This window comes from Haemorhous mexicanus, chromosome 9 (assembly GCF_027477595.1).
Source record: "Haemorhous mexicanus isolate bHaeMex1 chromosome 9, bHaeMex1.pri, whole genome shotgun sequence".
Taxonomy (NCBI): Eukaryota; Metazoa; Chordata; class Aves; order Passeriformes; family Fringillidae; genus Haemorhous; species Haemorhous mexicanus.
The window spans coordinates 14,895,955-14,916,337 of NC_082349.1; the positions used below are offsets into that span (position 1 = coordinate 14,895,955).

The following is a 20,383-nucleotide window of genomic DNA, read 5'->3' on the forward strand; positions in this document are numbered from 1 at the left end:
ACATTTCCTCCCTTTATAACTTCACAAAACACATCACTAAATCCCATGTTCATACCTTTTCTCCTTTGGGGCCTGGGGGCCCTGAGGGCCCTGGAGGACCCTGGTGACCCTAAAGAAGCAAGCCAAATGCAAATTATTTTAAAACAAATAATTAAAAAAATATCTAATTCCAAAATTTCTTTTAGCTACTTGCTACATTTCTTTTTCTGGTTGGAAATTATTCTAAATCGTGTTATGATGACAAAATCAATGGCAGAAAATGGACTGTGTGCAGGAAAAGCTCTGTGCATTTTGGCAGACTACATGTTCTGAAAGGGCTCAATTCAGGTGACAGGAGCTGGGCTGGTTCTTGCTTCAAGGCTGGGGTCAGTGATGGGTGATTTTGTTTGGAAAAGAGGCTGAACAGTCTGCTCTGTAAGAGGATGACACAATCCATCTATGATGATTTCACAGCTCTTTTTCAGTGAAAGCCACAGTATCTTTATGTCCTGCAACTAACCTCATTCAATCAGTTTCTGTTACTTAAATGGAAACTACATGGCCAGACAGTAAGCAGAGGTGGTGGTGATTGCTGAACTCTCTTTATAATGAATAGCTATAGTGGCTTTAGAGCAACTTTATTCAGAAGGGGTGAGATACATTGGATAAACAGCAATTTAAAGTTTGTGGTAAACCCCCCCTGCGAGCAAACTAACAAAAACCAGGCAACCTTGCTTAAGGCTAACATTTCTGAGTAGGCAAACACACCATCTAAACATACATGAGTATCTGGCTGTCCTGAAAATATTTGTGTAGTCTAGATACAGATTCCTAGGATATTTGAAATTAGAGTACCACAGACTTCCTTTGGGATGTATGTGTACATGAATTCAGTAAAAAACGTACCCCATAACCTGGAATTCCTGGCTCTCCTTCAGGTCCCATTCCTCCTAGATGTCCCTGTTAAATGCAGTAATCAGTGAGAGAGAAAGGAGCTCCTTTGTAGAGTGCTACAACAATGCCTACTATATAAAGTAAGCACTTGGGAAAATCTTGAAATATTGATATTTGACACATTGGACAACTTTCTTGTAGGTCATACTTCATTTATTAAAGAATACTGGGCTTTTCATTCTTCTGTGGAAAAAATGGCCAGTGTTTTGAGTCCTAACCTTATAGTCTTTGGATCTGAGCTTTGAGAGGTGAGGAAGAACTCTCTATAAGTGTTAGCATGCCAAGGGAAGCAGGGGGTGGTCATCACCTCAGAAAGTGGACTCCTTCTCTTGAAAATACTGGCCATTAGATAGTAAACTTTGCTTCTGTACTTCATGTGCTCAGGAGCACACAGCTGCATTCAGTGGCCACAGGATTGGACTGAGACAGGCACTTTGCCTCTCTAGTGTGGAGCCTGGATGCTGCTGTGCATCTGCCACACAGTATGGAGCAAGCCTGGGGAGATTACTATGAAAGGAGCTAAAAGTTAATGGAACAGACTTAATTCAGTTCACTTTGGACCAGATTCCTATTTGACAGGAGCAGTAGCCTTCATCTGAAGTGCTTTGTTTCAGCCATGGCTAAAGCTGATGGTGTGTGATAGCAAACCCCTTGATTTTTGTTCCTGGAAGTGGAAAGGTTTATAAACACCCACAGCAGTGAGGTTGTATGTGGAGTGTGAGGCATGAGTGTTCCATGGCATGCTCTGCCAGCCCCCTCCCATAGCTGTCAGATGAGCTAAAGCTTGATGTGGCTCCTTCCAGACCCATGCCCCAGGTTTCTGTCTGGAAAGGTGAACAGGTCTCATTCTGATGCTGAAAGAGCTCTGTAAGTAACAATGTTTTGTACTAACCACGGGACCTCGAGTTCCTCTTGCACCTTTAGGACCAGTTTTTCCAGGTTGGCCAGAATCACCAGCAGGTCCTGTTTCTCCTGGAGGGCCAAGCTGTCCCTTTTCCCCCTGTTGGTATTATTGTATTAAAAATACTAAGAGATTGACACTAAGATTCAAAATGCAGTTGATGGTTAATCAAATTGTGTAACAGCATTATTTAATAGGTATGACATTTACTGTATGTTATTTACTGCAGTTATTAGAATGTCTGAGCCCAGAACTCTGCAGTATAAAAGAGTCTCTGCTAAACTTTCCCATTATGTTTTTGTTTTCTTTTAGCCAAAGCTTAAAGCAGAAACTGTTCTGAGCTGCAAAACCACATCTTGATACAAATTTAAATTTCCTAGGACCTTGAATGTTATTAATTGCAGAATGATGACAATTCTAATTGCTATGGCTAACAAGTTAAAAATTGGCTTGAAGCATGACACAAAACAGGGATAGTTTTGGTTCAGTGGAATTCTGTAATGTAAATTTGAGTTTCAGATAGAAGGAAGGGAACTGAGGAAGATGAAAAATACTACCTTCTTTCCTAAACGGCCCCTCTGACCTGGATTTCCTGGTGTTCCTTCAGGGCCCTATAGATTTATTAGAGAGAGAAAAAGAAATGATTGAGAAAGGCCTGGAAACATGATTAACATCTGCTCCAAAGTGCATAACTAAGTAGGCTTTGGTAAAACAGAGGGGTGGGAGGAGAAATGTCATTAACTGTGTCTTCAAGCAAGTTAGTAGGGCTGTCTCAAATTATAGCATAAAAAGTGGGCAAGTTTCAGGGGGAATTTAGCAAAGTAGTGGAAATGCACTGCAAATAAGGGAGAAAAAATCCCATTAAATCTTGTCCACACAGAAAATGTTACTTTACAGATTTGTGAAGCTCATTTGTTGCTTTGTAAGTTACTGTTTAAAGAAAATGTAATATTACTCTCACCTTCAAGAAAACACTCAGACAATGGGCTGTAGGAAAATGATTTCCATGTTTAGACTAGGATATTATGATCTGTCTGCATCCCTAGAATGAGGTCAAACCAGAACTGTGATGTGTACACTCCCAGATGCCAGGGAAGACGAGTGGAGAAGAAGGCAGCTCTACAGCTGCCTTTGGAACATGTAGAACAAAAACTTGAAAAATCCCTCCCTAACCACATCCTCCCAAAAATCGAATTGCCAGACCTGCCTGTCTCACTGAGGCACAGAAGCACTGCTGATGTTGATTATTGTACACAAGTATAATTACATAAAGTGTAGATATGCCAGGGTTGAGCTGTTTTACAACTATTTCAACATATGAAACTTCCAATGTTCCCCAGAACTACCAATTCAAAATAGAGTCAAAGAAACAAAACTTGTTCTGCAGCGCACTGAGGGTGCCAACAACCAAAAGAACACTTTTTTCATTTCCTAGAAAAGTAGTGAACAGTGAAGAACCCAGGACAAAAGACAGCAGAATGTAGCACTGATGCTTAGAGGACAGTGCTCCCAGCCATGAACCTCTGGAGCTCCAACCAATGTTTTGTCAGACCCCACCATCACATAGGAGCTACACAGAAGGCAGCCAGAGGACTGCAGATGGGAACATGATGGTTTTTGGTAAGGGAGGCTGGTCTGATTTAAAGCTACAATACCTGATTTGGAAGCTGTGCTCCAAAATTAGTTCTCAAGAAGAAGTTGCATACAATTTCATGGATGGATTTTAGTTGCTAGGAGTGATGCCAGAACAAAAAGGCAAACTGATCTAACAATGTTGTCTGTGAATTCTAGTGCTTGTCCACTATTTGACCTATGTATGTTTGATGCCACATTGTTTGGAGAGGAGAGAGCTGAAGTGAGAGGCTCCAGGCTGTGTGGTACATGTGTCTGGATGACAGATGGTGAGGAATCATTACTTGCCAAGAGGTCCCAGATTTAAGATAGGAAAAGCATTTGTCTCCTCTCTCTACCAATCCTGAGCCACATTGGAAGCATATTTAAATATGGTCATCTCTAATTACATAGAAAACCAGGAAAATCAAAAATAAAGGAAGAAAGAAAAATTAACTTTGTTCACTAAAAGCAAACAAGCAAGAAGTCCATTTCAACCAGAAAACACTTACAGGAATTCCCATTAGGCCGGGTTCACCAGGGGGCCCAGCAATTCCTGCTAATCCCATCTCTCCTTTTTCACCGCCTTCTCCAATGAGTCCCTGGTCTCCAGGGTCTCCCTAAAACACAGTAAAAAAAAAAAAACAAAACAAAAATCCCTTAGTCAGCCTGCTGCTACAGAATTACTTGTTCATAAGAAAAGGGAATTCTGGATCTCTAAGTTTGAAAAAAAAAAAGCACACTGAAACTGATGTGAACCTTACCAGTCAAATTCAGATCAGGCTCTAAGTTAGGGTAAAGCCCTTTCCATCCCATTCCTACACTCCTGAAGCCACATTTTGCCTCATCCATCACCAAATATCTGAGGTTGTTTTCTATGACATCCCCTACCCTGGCACCTGTCACAGTTCCTGGCACAGCACTGATCTCATTTGGGGAGCAGAGCAGCCTTGGGCTTGCTTCCTCCAGCACTTTAGTCACCACAGACAAAAGCTGTACTCAGGTAAAGCTTGCTTTTCTTTGTCAAGCCCTTCAGTTTTGCAGCCCTTGCAAGCTAGATATGTACCCCAAAGCCTGTACTTTACAGGACTTCCTATGTTAAAACTAAGTGCACTCAACTGGGCTCAGCTGATCTGGTGCTGACCTAGCATAAAAGGGAGATTTGGGTCCCTAGACCAATTAGAGTACTTTACACCTGCTGCAAAAATTTAATGTACCTTTGGGCCATCTTTTCCTTGAACACCATCTTCTCCTGGAGGCCCTGGTTCACCCTTATAGAAAGAAACAGTTGAAAACAAAGTTATTGCCTGTATTTCTTGGCTACTTTTATACATGTTTATTATCTTTTGGACAAATTTTAGTTGCTGTTATAGTTGATTTATCTTCAGTGTCACAGCCCATGAATATCCAATGCAAGAAAACAAAAAAGATGATCAGCATTAGCAAAATGATGCAATACTCTGCCCATATAACTCTGGAGATTCAGACAGTGGCACTGAGATTTCGTTTGGATTCAGAGTATATAACATGTAATTACAGTAACCTCAAAAATAGACCTGTTCTGTCCTGAAACTTCCATGTTTGTGTAGATAACTACTATATTGGGATGTTTACTGTAGGGCCACTTACCATTAGAAATATTTCAACATTATAATCACAGAATCACACAGAATCATCAAGGTTGAAAGAAAGGTTCAAGACCATCTAGTCCAACCATCAGCCCCACCATAATCACATTCCCAAGTGCCACACCCAGATGCCTCTCAAACACTTCAAGAGACTGTGACTCCACCACCTCCCATGGCAACTTATTCCAATGCCTAACCACTTTTTCAGTGAAAATTCTACTTCTCATCTGAGGGTTCCAGTCTGAACCTCTCCTGGTACAACTTAAGGCCATCCTTTCTGTTCTTTGTTAGCTGGCAGAGACTGACCCCCACCTCACTACAGCCTCCTTCAGGTAGTTGTAGAGAGAAAGGAGCCTCCTTTTCCTCAGGTTAAACAACCCCTGCTCTCTCAACTGCTTCTCAAAATCTGTGCTTCAGCAGCTCCACTGTCCTTCTCTGGACCTGCTCCAGCACCTCAAAGTCCTCTTTTGAAATGAGACCCAGAACTGGACACAAAGCTCCAGGTGCACCTTCACCAGAGCCAAGTACAGGGAAAAAATCACTGCCCTGCTCCTGCTGGCCACACTATTTCTGACACAGGCCAGGAGGCCATTGGCCTTCTTGGCCACCTGGGCACAGCTGGCTCATGTTGAGATGGGCTGGTGACCAGCATCTCCAAGGCCCTTCCTGCTGAGCAGCTCCCAAGCCTCCCTTCCCCAGTCAATACTCTTTTTACCTTGCTACAATATTACACTGGATTTATTTTTTCTTTTAAAAAAGAGGCTATCAGAAAATAACTTCTTATTGAATTCTTCTGTAAATCAGTATTTCTCACCCTGCACTTCATTCATTACATACTTCTCTGATGTGGAGAAGATTTGCATCTACAGCTTACCCTCAGACCTTGGTCACCTGGTTCTCCAGCCTTCCCAGCAGGTCCAATGTCTCCCTGGATATCACAAGGAAAATAATTCAATTTTAAAGGGCAAGATTTGTAACAATGACAGGGTTTACAGCAGATGGAGTCATGATGACAATAACAGTATTTCTTAATGGTCCTGTTCCTGTATCACCGTCTACTTGGCTAATGAATCAGATCTCTCTGATTTGCTTTTATGAGAATTTGAAAATATAAACATCTTAAGAGAGAATAATTTCAACATTTACCTTTGTGCCTGGTTCCCCCTGCAGCCCAGGTTCTCCTTCAGGGCCAGGCGGTCCCTGCATGGTACAAGAGCTACTGTTACATGATCACTAGTAATAATTTTGCAACTACTACTTAATATACCCAAAACTGAAGCAGGGGAATGGCCTGACATGCTGGTAAACATGAAGGTCTGAAAAATCAAATCAAGACAACATAGTTCTCTGTTCTTTCTAGAGCCAAACAGAAAAGAAAGAAGGGTATAGAAGGAGTTTAGGAAACACAGTGTGGGTCAGGAACATATTGAAGACTCAGCAGTACCCCTAAGCCTGTACCTTTCACCATAAATTACTGCTGAGCAAGCATCTTTCTTCTGCAAATCTGACTGACAACTTCAGCTCTGTTTAGGCTTGGAGCCAAGTAGCCTTTGGAGAACTAAACCCTTTTTGAAGACCTCAGCCCTTAATGAGTTGATGATATCAGACTGCTTTTTGGAAAGTTTACACATAAACCTTCTCTTAGTAGTTAAGTCAGAAGTCTGGATTTTGGGTGACTGAGGAAGAGCATTTCTTTGAATAAGCCAAATCCCTACTGCTCTAAATGAGCTCATCCCTCAGGTACTTCATTACAAATGCTGCTAATACATTCTGTCACATTTCTCTCAATCAAATGTTAAAAATAAAGCAAAAAACAGAAGCAGAAGTGAGCAAGAAGGCTTTCTACAGCTGCTTTCCTTTATCTACAAATTGAAAGAACATGATTAATGGTGTTTTACTGCTAACTGCAAGGAGAACTGTGCTTTCAAAAAAATTGTTTGCTCAATTAAACATTCACCTTCTATGACAAATGTCATAACTCAAAGACAGTGCTTACAATAGAACAAGCTACTTATTTTAGACATTCTTTGGTAACAGCTTTAAGTAAGAGTCTCTGACTAGTTCATGATATTTAAGTCAGCTGCAGGTTTATAAAAATTTTTTATAAACATATTGTCCAGGATTAGGCAGTTGTTTGAGTATTTGTAATTGCTATATAAGTGATTAAAATCTCACCTCAAAACCCGTTTCTCCAATAGGGCCAGCATCACCTGGTTGTCCTCTTGGACCCTGGCATTAAACAAAATTTTGGATGCATTATTCAATTAACATTAAATTACCTTGTAGAGTGTTCAATTTGTCTCTTCACAATTCTTCCAACTGGAGTAAAGAAATGTGTTTCATTGTCCTTCCTCCTGAATACAACAGTGTATCCAAGTCCCACGATGGCCTACAGTACCAACCTTGATGCTACAGTACCAACCTTGAAATAACACCTCAAATAATAGCACAGATGTCCTTTCTTTTAGATCAAAAATAAATTATTATCTGAACTAAGCTCTTCTCTTGACTAGCTGAGACTTTGTTTAATTAAGGTTTGTTAGACTGTCTGGTTTGCTTTGTGGAAAAGCCTACAGTCTGGTATGGAATTAACTGAAAACAACCACTTCACCATGGACAGAGCAGTCACTGAGGCATAACAGACTAAAGGCTAGAGCCTTCTTAGTAATACTGATAACTATAGCATAAGCATTTTATGATAAGCCTTACATGTACGGAGTAAATTTACTGCAGTGACACCCAGGGATCATTCCCAAAGTGGCATGTTCAAATTCTCTGCACAGGCAAGATCTGAGCTCACAGAGCAGGATTTGTGTGCTGGGAGCAGAAACTGCCTGTGAGAGCTTACAGCTGATTCTACAGCCTCTGTGAATGTATGTCCAGACAAATCAGCTCTCTGCATGTAACCAATCTTGGAACTTCAAGGAACTCCATGTCTATTTATCCCTCTGGGACTCATCTGTGCCTAAACACATTCTAAATTCAAAACATTTTCTTGATCTACAGTTCTCATGTAAAAGAAAGATGCTGCTTCTATTTAGGACAGAAGCCTTTTAAACAAATATTTACTCTTATTTTGTTTCACTTCCTCTTACAGACTCTGCATATGGTTTTGCTCCTCCTGATGACCTGTGAATATTCTCTTCCCTTGTAAAAACAATGTAAATTGCATCTTACTGACAGAATTCCAGCAGATGCATCTATTTTACCTTTTATCTTCATTTAAATATGAGCTATGAAAACCATAGTTACTTCCCTTTGTTAACTCACTTCACCCTAAACTAAGTTAATTGATTTTCACTCGCAGAAACTCCCTGAAATTTCACTAGGCAAGTGTCACAAAGCTTCAGTTTGCTTCACAAATCAACTATTTCTTCATATTACCATGGAGATAAGGCTGCTGGATCAGTAATGTATCTTTCTCCCGAGACTTTCAGAAGCCAGGATTTTATAGCAGTATGGGGACTCCTTTTAACCATTAACATCAGGTAACTTGCAAAGGATTTTACTGAAATGTCTGACAAGCAGATAAAGTTTGAGTGCAATTTAGATCAATCCCGTTAATACAAATAGTTGTAATTGCTCATATTTCTCTGCTCCTCCACTAACAATTAGGGCTTTTCTGCTCTGTGCAGAGCTAGTGACAGGGCCAGAAAAGCTCAGCAGCTGGCTTTCACATAGTGACCAGCTGACAGAGGATGAAATCAAGCTGCTTGGATAGGCAGCTAAAAGAAAGAGCCACGCACTTCGTTGTGCAACATCTTCTGTCATTTTATCACTTTCAAGCTCCACAGACCATCTCCTGAAGACATTTTACTCTTTCAGCACTTGATAGAAAAGATACCCTGCTCATAGGATAAGTTTTTCTTCTGACAGTGAGCATGTCGTTTCCATGATGGTGAGCCCAGAGAAATGTAGACCACTTAGATTAGGTGAGGCAGACAGGCACGCTATTGATACGAAAATTCAGCCTTGGCCAGAAAATTTGGCAGGAATTTGACATATAAACCTTTCATTGTAAGGCTCTCAGATGTTGCAACATGAAGATAAGATATAATAAATGAAAGAGATGTAGTAACAGGAATCCAGTGATAACTAGTGGAAAACCACATTTTCTGTGAAATATTTTGCCATTCCTTAAGGCTGGGAGCTCAAGTTAAATATGAAATTCTATCCTAAAGAAAATTTGTTGGTGTTTTTCTGGCCCTCAAAATGTGCAATTACTTTCTGTAAGCATGGATTAGTAGAAATAATATTATAAAAGTACTAAATACTAATAGTACTAAAACTAATATAATTTGTATCAACATTTCACTTTCGGGATTTAAATTAACTGTGTGCAATTCACTGTGCAAAATTACTTTCCAGGAGCAATGTAAACACACAAATTTTGACGACTCTATTAGATTTCTGCACCAGAAAATGGGAGCCTTCTCCCAAATCCTCCTTGGAGAGCATATATTCTTTTACTGTATTTACATAATCTGATTCACCCCCAGAGATGGTGCAGCAATACCATTCCTGTCACAGGTACATCTTGCTGTTCAGTGCATTTGTTTGCTGCAGGTTCTGCCTGATCTTCTGTAACAATCTCAGCCACATGAAAGCGAGCGTGGCTTTGACACAGTAACAAGAATCCATCCAGCAGAGGAATGTCTGAGGCTTATTACAGCAGTCTCTTCTTGAAAATTCAACCTGCCAAATAGATGTGGTCCCCGTGCTCCTGAACAACAATCCTAATATTTCCCTAAAAAAACACCACTAAAGTATTGCCACATACATTTACCTAATACAAAACACAGATTTCTACCTCAGTGTGGTGTAAAGCCACATTAGATCGTGGTCTATGCTCTGTTATGCTCTCTTATGTTGTGCCCCCCCTTACTACACAGCTTCCAAACAAGACTAACAGGTCTCCTTATGAAAAGTTGCACTAAGCAAGGCAGGCAAACTCCAGCTCTGCAGTTTTGGAGCAATCACCCCACAATTCCCACCTAACCACAGCTGGCAGTACTGGATCTCAGTAAAATGGAGCTTGAGTTGGCAGGGAGCTCGTATAATACATGGAAGAACTTTGAACAGGCATAAGGATCAACTTACTGGCTCTCCCATTGGTCCTCTGTCTCCTGTGGCTCCTGGAGGCCCAAGCAAACCCTGGAAAATTAAAATTAAAAAAAAAAAAAAAATCACTGGAAAGAAGGTCCTTCCTACTCTGAGCACATCATTTCCTCTCCTGGTTTTGCTCATACAGTAACTAACACAGAAACACCCATGAAGTAGGTGGGACATTTTTTCTGGTTGACATGCCTTGACACATCACTGGCTTCTGTGGCAGGTAAGGGAGTCCTGAGTAAGTCCTTCCTCAGTTTCTTTTACATACCAATGAACCACATTTACCAGTCCCTTGTAATTCTCCTTAGATCCACGTGCTGCTTGTATGTCCAAAGTGCCCTAGGGGCTGTCTTTTAGGTAATCAGGAAGGTTCACAGCACACTTGTCTCTCTGCTCAACCTTTCTCATAGCATTTCTATTTCTATCTCACACTGTCTTCTAGGAACTGTAGCTGTGGGAGTAATAGATCTGTATCCTGTACTTTGCAATAAATGTGCTATTACACATTCTTTCAGCCTAATGAGGTTTTGCTTCATTCATTTCTGTGTATAAAAATACATCTGAAAGTTCTAGTGAATGAAGAGGAAATGAAAACCCCTCATGTCAAGCATGAGAGCCAACAAGCTCCTAAATCTGAGCAGAAAAGGCAAGAGAAGTATGGTGACAAACAACATTCTGAGTTTGAACTGCAGAACAAAATCACCATAATTCCTGCTTTATTTCTGGTTTTTTGCTTCTCTCTGTGTTGAAAATCCAGTACAATTTGGACTGACTGATAACCTGCTTTGTAAAGAAAGCCTCAAATAGAACACATTAGATTTCCATTCAAAAAAGCACTAAAAGAAGGAATTTTCTCCTATACATGATATTCATTTAACACATTTCTATTTCTCTCCCTACAATGACAACACACACTGACCCCAAATTCTTTGAAAGAATTATTGTTCTATGTTACAAAGACTTTCATCCTTAAAACTGCACTTGTGTTCCCAGTTCTTTGTAGGAATAAATGAAAACTGCAAAGTTTTCCAGCTGCTCTGAAACAGATAAACTTCCTCATACTCAAGTGTCAAACAAAGTATGAGATTTTCTGGATTTTTTTGGGTGGAAGTACTAGTGAATTGCATACTCACAAGTGCACCCTGATCTCCTCTTTCTCCTGGATTTCCAGCTTTACCCTGGTTAAAGAGAAAAATCAAAAGGCAACGCTGGCTTCAAGTAATTTCCAAACACAGCTCAGAAATCAGAGTTACTGTGTTAAAGCCTACTACAAGCACTGGCTCCAATACTTACAATGAGCCCAGGAACTCCTTTCTTTCCTGGATCACCTCTTTCTCCCTGAGAAATAGCAAACAATGTGTAAATTCCACTTACATTTGCTTGATAAGCTGCATGCAGTTACTGTGAGTTTAAATGCTGGGTAACTACAGAAAATGCCTCAAAGTACCTGGAAAAGCCAGAAATTTGCAAATGCCTTGGATTAAATGGAAATCACTGGCTTCTGCCATGAGGGGCTGGAGGGGTTTTTTGTTTGTTTATTTTCATCTGTTATGGTCTGCCTCAGTGTTTTCTATAGTACTGAGCAATGCAAAGACTCACCTTAACACCTTCTGTTCCCAGTTCTCCTGGAGGACCATCGAGACCTCTTGGCCCCTGAATATTGAACAAGTGATTTGGAAGACTAATTATGCATTATTTTTGCTTGTCATTAAGGAGATGTTACATAAGCTTTAGGAGAGGGGAAACATTTTGTTAGCAGGAAAGTGTGAAACAAAACTTCAAAGAATAAAATAAGTTTCTGGTCTGTTGAATTATGAATTTAAGAAGAAAGATTTTTTAACAAGTGTGTAAACAAAACATTCAGTGTCTCTGCTGGAGCCAGATGGCAGGCTGATATTTTCTGCTCTTTTTTTCATTCACCTTGTATTCAAGCAACAGACATAATCTTAGAGGGATTTAGATGATCACTGGATATTCAGAGTACTTGCTTTTGAGCACATTATAAGATGTATATGCAAAAATTAATCTTGCTAGTAAGACTAAAAAAAGCAGATAAAATTCTTCCACTAGTAAACCAGTTTGAGGCAAGATTAGAAGCAATTTATAATTGTGAACTATTGTGGTCTATTGTTAGACTAAGATGTTTTTGTAAATTAATCTTTATAAGCAATAGATGAACAAAGATAACCTGTTATATTATTGTAGCATAATACAGCAAATCCCTACTGCCAAAACAGTCAGAGTTTTGTTATTTAAGGCTGGTAATTTAAATCTATCAGATTACAAGCAAATGAAAAATCCTTAAATATGTCATGAGCAAAATGGAAAAGAATATTTTATCCATGATGAGTTAGGAAGTTATTTCCATAATTCTAAAACCATGACTGTTTAGGTATGGAACATGAAATTAAAACCAGTTAATAACAACTTAAAACTAATGACAACTTCAAAGGAAGAGCTAGATAAGTATCAAGACAGGCTCTTTACAGCAGTGTGCATTGGGAGGATGAGACATAACAACTTTCCTGGTGGCATTTGGGCTGGGCTGGCATCAGAAGGAGTTTAGTACACTACTATGGCAGTGCCTAGAGGAAACCAATCTCCATTTCTATGGTGAATTTCTGAGTTGTAGAGAACCTTACATCTTGGGTCATGGTTTATAGAGAAGGGCATCCAATCATGACTGATTTTCAATCATAGAACTGTTCTAAAGGATAATAATAGGGGCTTGTAAAATGACTTTGCTGGAAGCACATCTGAGTTAACTTAGTTTACTTTCCCTCCAAAAAATATCTGTGACTACCATATCTCTCTTGAATATTTTGAGAAAAAACATACCAGAATTTGTTGTCTCTGACTCAGACTCACTGATCAATATCAAAACCTCTCTTGGAACACTTTTCTCTGGAGCAAAAGGGGAAATGGCTGACTGGGAACTCAGGAACAGTCCGTATCCAGAATCATTTAGGCTTTTCTCCTGAAATGAAAGCCTCTCGGGAACAAGCCTTTCCTGTGAGCTGATATATAACCACAACCCCTGGCAAAGCCAGAAATATCCCATGAGAGTTCATCTGCCATCATTTCAGCACTGCTACTTCTGGCCAGCACAGAGAACACAGAGAGCATAGGGAAAGGGAAAAGGGCAGGCAGGGAGAGCTGTATGAAACTCTCTGTAGTTTGGGACACAGCTTTTGTGAGGAGATCCTTGGGCTAGCCTGGCCACCTTTTCTGTTCTGGTGTAAGCCAGGACTGAGAGTTACAGGCATTTTTTGGGCTAGAGAGGAAAAGAGGCTACAGAAGACAACACTGAGCTGCCACATGGCACTCAATGTGAAAGGTCCCAAACCAAACAATCCTGAAATCTATGGAAAAAAAATCTGTGACTTCAGTGTCCTCAGAGATTAGAAACAAAGACTAGTGGTGCCTTCAAAGGTGAAGGAGGCTTTTATAAAAACATCTATATTGGGACTCCTGTTAAGATTATGCAATTAGGTAACTCAATTGTTGAATTCCTCTATAGCATAATTCAAAAGAAAGCTAAATGTCTTGATTAAATTAATTTCAGGTTACTGCTCTTCACCTTTTTCTGTCACTGCTATCTGTAACACAGATATCAGTTGTGATGAAAATAACAGGCAGATTTGGCAGGTTTACTGTTCCCTGATCTGAAATGTCTCAGAGAACAGGAGGAGAAGGGACAAGAAGGAACTGAGGTGGAGTGAGGACAGGTCATTCAGCTGTGGGGTAGAAGGGACAGAAGCTCGAGGAAGGCACATGGAGGAACCACCTATGGCAACACAAGGGAGGGGGAAATTGAGAGCATAAAGTTCAGCAATTGCAGGATAGTTTTAGATTTTCTCTGACTTTTTAGATATGGGACCTGTCATTTCTCTTTGCTCATTCTCCACAGGGCTGACCAGAGGATAGAATCTCAAGCTTAAATATTCAAGGAAGAAAAAGGACAGGTTTCCATTTTACAGATTTGTGTAATAAGGAGTTGTCTTTCTTTCTAGGTCCTATCTTCTATCATTCAGAATTACCAGATAAATTCTTTCAACACTTCTGACATAATTTTAATCATAAAGAGGATCATAGCTTGCAGTTTGAGAAGACTGAACAAGATTCTTAGGCTGTGTTATGCACATAACACACCAAAACCTTTCTGGCACTCACAGAGATCTCCATTTCAGTGGAGTTCACCTTGAGTTCACCTTGGAGTTCATGGCAGTCCATGACAACTGATCTGATCACTAACAGTTAAGCAAAAAACTCTTCCATTTAAAACACCAGCCTTCTACTATATGACTTTGAATTGAAAGCAAAGCAACAGAAAGCAACATGATCCTCTGGGCCATGCCTTCCTTTAGCCAGAACAAAGGGCAGGAATCCAAGGGAAAGGCAATTTAATATCCTGACAAAAGCACACAATAACATTCCTATAAATAGTGTGGTGTGACTCCTCATTGGCAGAGATGAATTGGATTGTACAATTTCTTACTAGAGCTAGTACAGAATGAGAGATAGACTTGATTTGCCTGCTGTTATTTAAATTAGGTTGCAAGAGAGCTGGAGAGTGAGGCTGCCAAATGATTGCTACTGCTTTTTTCCTTGGCATGGCTTCAGCTCTGTTTCTAAAATGGAACATTTTACAATGAAAACTCTAGGATGATCATCTGAGAAAAAGTTCATCTGAGAAGGTAAAAAGCACAATTTAACTATTTTTATTCTTTCTTGTCCTGTCTCCCAAGTACCAGAAAGCAGAAATAACACAAACACAATATATAACTACTTCTCTTTTTTGGTGGCTGATATGGAAGAATATTAGAAAACTACACCAATTTACTCTCACTTCCTTCAAACAATTAAGAGAGATAAACATTCTGCTACCAATGTACCACGCTGGACATGGGACACTTGTTTCACAAGTGCACACAATTTGCCAAGTTCCATATTCCCTGTGAGAAATATGAAAGATTTCACTCTTTAAAACAAAGCACAGGTGTCCCCAGGCAGCTGAGGCTCTTCATGCCAGTACAGATACCCCTAAACCAGGGACAACCCTACTGGCTGCTAGAGACACAAGGTGCTGCTGCCTGACCCTAATTTACAGCATTTCACTGTGCCATCTATCTGCATTTTAAGTCCAAATTTCATGATCTGCATTCCAGGAAAGTAAGAACAGAAAAATTATTTCTTTTGAGCTTTTAAACAGTAAATGCCAATCTGAAGAATACTAAATGCCAAGAATTTTAGCACCTGTTGAGAATTTTGGTTAGGTCTCACTTATGAAATGAATCTACTGTTACAGAATCTCTTCTTCTCAAACTAGGAGCTACAGTTGTGTTAGTCCAAGGTTATGGCATGAACTGAAAGCAGTCTCTGATGCTGTGGTTTATGTCACACACTAGCAAAGGCAACAGAAGCCAGGCTTCCAGACTAATGCATTTCTTCCCTCTGGTCATGGAAAGTCCTTCTCCTACATATGGATACTCTCACCCTCAGTGGCATTCTGCCATTGAAGTACCTACAAAATGGTGCTCTTCCTCTGCCTTTTCATGAGATTAACACTAAAAAACAAAGTGTAATAAACCTTGCCCAGGATTCCAGCCAAGTGCATCAAGTCCCAAGCATGAGCTGAGGAAGCTCTGTGCTAGTGCTGTGCTCAGTGGCATATTCCCTGAAATCCCCCAAGGGTGAGGTACTCCATAGGCTTCTGGACAGCCTGCCTCCAGCTGGCCAGAGCTCCTGGGGCACTGGAGAGTGAGCAGCTGGATACTCTCAGACAGAAACCAGCTGCTGGGTAATCTTGGATGCAAAACCATTGCTGAAAGGTCCAGAATTTATGAAGTGAAGGAATTCTATGCTGTGACAGTGCACAAGCAGAGGGTCAGTGTTTCTAAGATTTCTCACAGACTGCAGCTGTGAAGACAGGATACACTCTTGTTTCCACACACAATGAAGGGAAATTTCCATATGCTTCCATTTAACTTCTGTATCTGACTGTGGTATGCACTGAGGCCTTCCACTCAGAGCTCTGGCTTCTGACACTTCTCTATCTGAATCCAGAGATGACAAACCCCAGGTTTCAGGGCACCTCAGATATTTTCCTTATGTGAGATTCCACTTTTGGTCTGATATTTTGATCTTGAGAGCAGATAAAATTCTCAGTGGCTTCAGTGGGAGTTTGTTCTCAGAGCCTGAGGACCAGGGTCTGTTCTGAGACCCTCTTTCATGAGACATTCCCAGTCATGCAGGGTAGAGGCAAAGGCATAAACCACAATTCCAAAACTGGACTTGCACTGAGCTTGGGGTATTTGGGATTTCTTTTGAGTGATCTTTAATTATAAGCACTGTACTCCATGATGTGCTGCCAAAATCATAGAGACATATCAGGAATAAATGGAGCTGTGAAGACACCTGGTCCAGCCCCTGGTATGAGCTGCACAAGTCTCTTAGGAATCATGGCTATGGTGTCAAACTGGTAGTGAGGTGAGAGACACTTCATTACTGTGGGCTGGGATCAGTGTTTTGTATGCAGTGAAAGAATGGTTTCCATTTCCCTGATAAAAGTGAAATGGAAATGACAATCCAACAAGTGCAGGTTCAAGGTTTAGCACACACTATCTTCTGATGACACTTCTGCCTCCCTCATAACTGTGTTTGAGAGACTTTGATTCTATTTCCAAAGAACTAAATGCAGCTAAAGAAAATTGTCCTTAAAACATTGAAATAGTCCAGTGGTAGTTATGAATGACAACTTTTGCATGTTTGTGTGTACAGAAAAGAGTCAGGTGGTCATCTTGGTTCTGGTTTTGCTCTCAGCTGAAACCAATGGCAAAGCCACCATGAGGAGAAATGAAGATTCACATTTTTTCCTCCATGGAAATACAAGTATGATCTATCTGATTTCAGTACAAACGAGTTCAGCCCAGAGGACAAAGGGAGAGCTGTAAATGGGGTATATTCCAGGTTCATCCTTGCAGCACACTGCTCTCTGCTCTAGGAAACACAAGGAGCATTGGTACTTACTCTTCTTCCCTTAGGTCCCTGTGGCCCTGATGGTCCTCGTGCCCCTGTAGGTCCCTACATGTCAAACAAACTTATTATTCATTGTCTTCTAAACACAGGCTCCTGAAAATTACAAGGTTTATGCACCTTGAGCCACAACCAACGCAAGAAAGACAAATCAATCACTTTCACTCACGGCTCATATTCAATTAATTGTGTTTGTACAATTTATGCAGAAAAATCTAATTAACTGACTCTAGGTAACATTATTTTTACAAAACACTGATGTGACTGTTGGATAGATTACTTCTAATATCCCAAAATTTTTAGAATTTTGAAAATTTTGTATTTCAGCAACATTATGCTAAAAAGCATGAATATTTTCTGAAAAAAGGTTCATTTTTTATCTGTATTGAAGACTCATGGTAGACAAATTATATCAATTATACCCAGCAGATTAGAATATAATTTATTTTTTATTAACAATGAAACTAAATACATAATGAATCTATTCATACTGTATTAGGCACCAGTGAATTTAAAAAATATTATGCAATTATTAACCATCCTTGCAAAATTCCATTTCCCTACTTGTCTCAATTGAGTGATTTTTAAATGGATGAGTAAATCATAAAATTATTTTTCCCCCTCTCATAGATCATCCTGGCAAAGAGCAAGTGAACAGATTCTGTCTGGATGGGTACATTTTCATGACAGTTTTATAGATTGCAGTACAAACTAGAAACCACTCTTAGCTTCACCAAAGGAAAAGACAATTTGAAAATAGCTCATTTTATGTCAAACCAAAGCACCACCCTATACCTACAGGTAATCCTTCTGGCCCCACAGGTCCAGGGCCTCCTGGAGGTCCTGGATAGCCCTAGAATAAAACAGAAAAGACAGAACAGTTTTATCTAAATGGCTATTATAGCCAAGCTGCAGCACATTTTCTAGAGAACTGCAGCAAGAACATGGCCATGGGCACAGGTGAGTGGTCTGTCACTCCTGCACCCCAAGAGCCTTCCATGGAGTGACCTCTGGGCTGCATGGAGTGCTGAGTCCTGCTTTAGGACAAGGGCTCTTGGCAGGAAGCCAGCCCTCCACGAGACTGGCACCCAGGAGCTGCTTGGGAAGTGCTGGGCAGTGGAATTGGAGGTGATGATATTTACTACTCTATCTACTAGAATAACCTGGGTTACCCTGGTTTACAAAGGAAATGGTTTTTTACTTTCCTTCCTTTTAATTTTCCCTGCTTAGAGCCATTTTTCAAAAATGCAGTTGCTCTGCTGTTTCATTCAGCAGATCACTTGGCAACATCACTGCCTCAAAGGGGATAAAGCCATTCAATGAAACTCTGTAGGAACTATGCATCATAAATACTGCTCTCCCATAAGGCCTGCACAGCTACAAGGGGGAGAGCTTATTACTGTTTTGCAGACCAAAGTGCCTTTCTAAGTTACATAATTGTGGATTTTACATTACTTGTAACTTACCACGACACCTTTTTCTCCAGGAGGACCTACAGGTCCTGGACTGCCTCGCTCACCCTTTAACAACAAAGAAAGAGAAGAAAAAAAAAAAAAGAACATTGAATATTCTTCCCCTTTTTCCCATGTCCACTGAGCACACCTGTCAGTGCATCACACTACTGGTTGAGAGACTGCCCTTCAGAAACAGTGCAGAGACCTTTTTTAACTTCTCTTTTTTTTTTAAAATTTCTGCAGTCTTTCCTCCTACAAGCCTATCCATCTTTTCAAAAAATGACAAAACTGAATTTCTCTGTCTTCTCTTTCCTAGAAGACTGAAGAAGAGGTTTGGCTACATCAGTCTCTGAGAACTGCTGCTAGAAGATGTTTTCTCTCTGTTGCGTGCATCATATTATAGTATGTTCCTTAATCCATAAAATTCAGGACATCAAACAAAGCAAAAAGACATTTTTTTTCTCTCTTCCTCTTTTCTTCAGTATGTGTTAGGAAAGCACAGCTCTAAAAGGAAGGCCAGCCCTTCAAGAGCTGCTGAAGCAACGTCAGTAGGGGAAGCAGGGAGGGTGTTTTCTGGTCTTCCATACCTTTTCACCTTTCATTCATGTCACATCCAGCCCAAATATCAGACTTAGCTGTAGATTATCCTCAGAAGATTACACTTTTATTACAAATAGTGCACATGACATAGTAATAACACTATAATTTATACTGCATACTGTAATTATGCTGGAAATGCATTTGTCATTTAAATCCACACAGCATGTGTTACCTTGCACGACTTAATCCACAGGAGAGGAAGACAATAAATTCTACAGAAACAGGATAGCAGTGACAATTATTGCACCATGAAGAAGCTTCCTTCCATTTGCTGATGATAAATTAATTAGTCTTTTACTGACTTTCCTGTCTAAACTAGCAGCAGTATCACAAGGTAATCTTTTTGGGCCGAGTGTAATTATGAAGAACAAGAATCCTTTGCATGAAATTCTAAGATGATATTATCACTAAAACCATGTGAGATTTGTCTCAATCTAAAGCAGGGCTTTCCACTGATGTACTTCCTTTCACAGATTATATAAATTATAATCAGCTTTTAACAGAATTTCTAATAGTAGATAAAGACTTTCTCAATACAATATCTAAATAGCAGACACCAGTCTAGGTGAAAGAATTCAGCCCTGCCGGAAAGAAATCAAAATGGTGCTGCATCATTCTGACAAACAGTTATTTTTTTATCATATTTGAAGCTGACATGCAGTCCAGTAATAGCTTCCTGGTTTTTAGTTTTAAATTACTTCACCTAAACAAAACCATGTCAAATACACTTAAGCTATTTATACTGTTCTAGTCACACTGAGTCTGCCAGACTTTGCTTTCACAAACACAACTGCTACTGCACAGCAGACAAAACTCAGTCTTGCCTTTTTTATTCAGTTAATGTATACAGCCAAGCTTTTCCTTTCTACTTTTGTCTTCATTATGCAGTAGTGCAAAACCAGTGAGTACTGTATAAAACAAGTATAATTCATGCCAGTTTCTCTGAAACAACAGCAGTATAGTAAAGTGATATAAGAAAGGTATCAAATCTGTCAACTCCAAATTAACTGTGAAGTAAAATCAGGGGTATCAGATACATACCTCAAATAAGAACATTTGGATTACAAGTTTTTAAATCCCCATGCTCTGAAATAGTTACAGGAATATTA

General features: G+C 39.9%; 1 protein-coding gene across 2 annotated transcripts in view; it reads right to left on the reverse strand.

The window, feature by feature from the left end:
* COL24A1 (collagen type XXIV alpha 1 chain) overlaps window positions 1–20,383 on the reverse strand; it is a 125,063-nt gene that overhangs the window by 23,937 nt on the left and 80,743 nt on the right. For both annotated transcript variants that reach the window (XM_059854159.1, XM_059854158.1), the window contains 16 exons: window positions 18,687–18,740; window positions 18,020–18,073; window positions 17,215–17,268; window positions 11,785–11,838; window positions 11,479–11,523; window positions 11,319–11,363; window positions 10,174–10,227; window positions 7,249–7,302; window positions 6,220–6,273; window positions 5,948–6,001; window positions 4,663–4,716; window positions 3,958–4,065; window positions 2,392–2,445; window positions 1,826–1,933; window positions 886–939; window positions 56–109 (listed from right to left, as the gene is read on the reverse strand). In XM_059854159.1, the coding sequence (XP_059710142.1) occupies window positions 56–109; window positions 886–939; window positions 1,826–1,933; window positions 2,392–2,445; window positions 3,958–4,065; window positions 4,663–4,716; window positions 5,948–6,001; window positions 6,220–6,273; window positions 7,249–7,302; window positions 10,174–10,227; window positions 11,319–11,363; window positions 11,479–11,523; window positions 11,785–11,838; window positions 17,215–17,268; window positions 18,020–18,073; window positions 18,687–18,740 (954 nt within the window). The remainder of the gene's footprint in view (window positions 1–55; window positions 110–885; window positions 940–1,825; window positions 1,934–2,391; window positions 2,446–3,957; window positions 4,066–4,662; window positions 4,717–5,947; window positions 6,002–6,219; window positions 6,274–7,248; window positions 7,303–10,173; window positions 10,228–11,318; window positions 11,364–11,478; window positions 11,524–11,784; window positions 11,839–17,214; window positions 17,269–18,019; window positions 18,074–18,686; window positions 18,741–20,383) is intronic.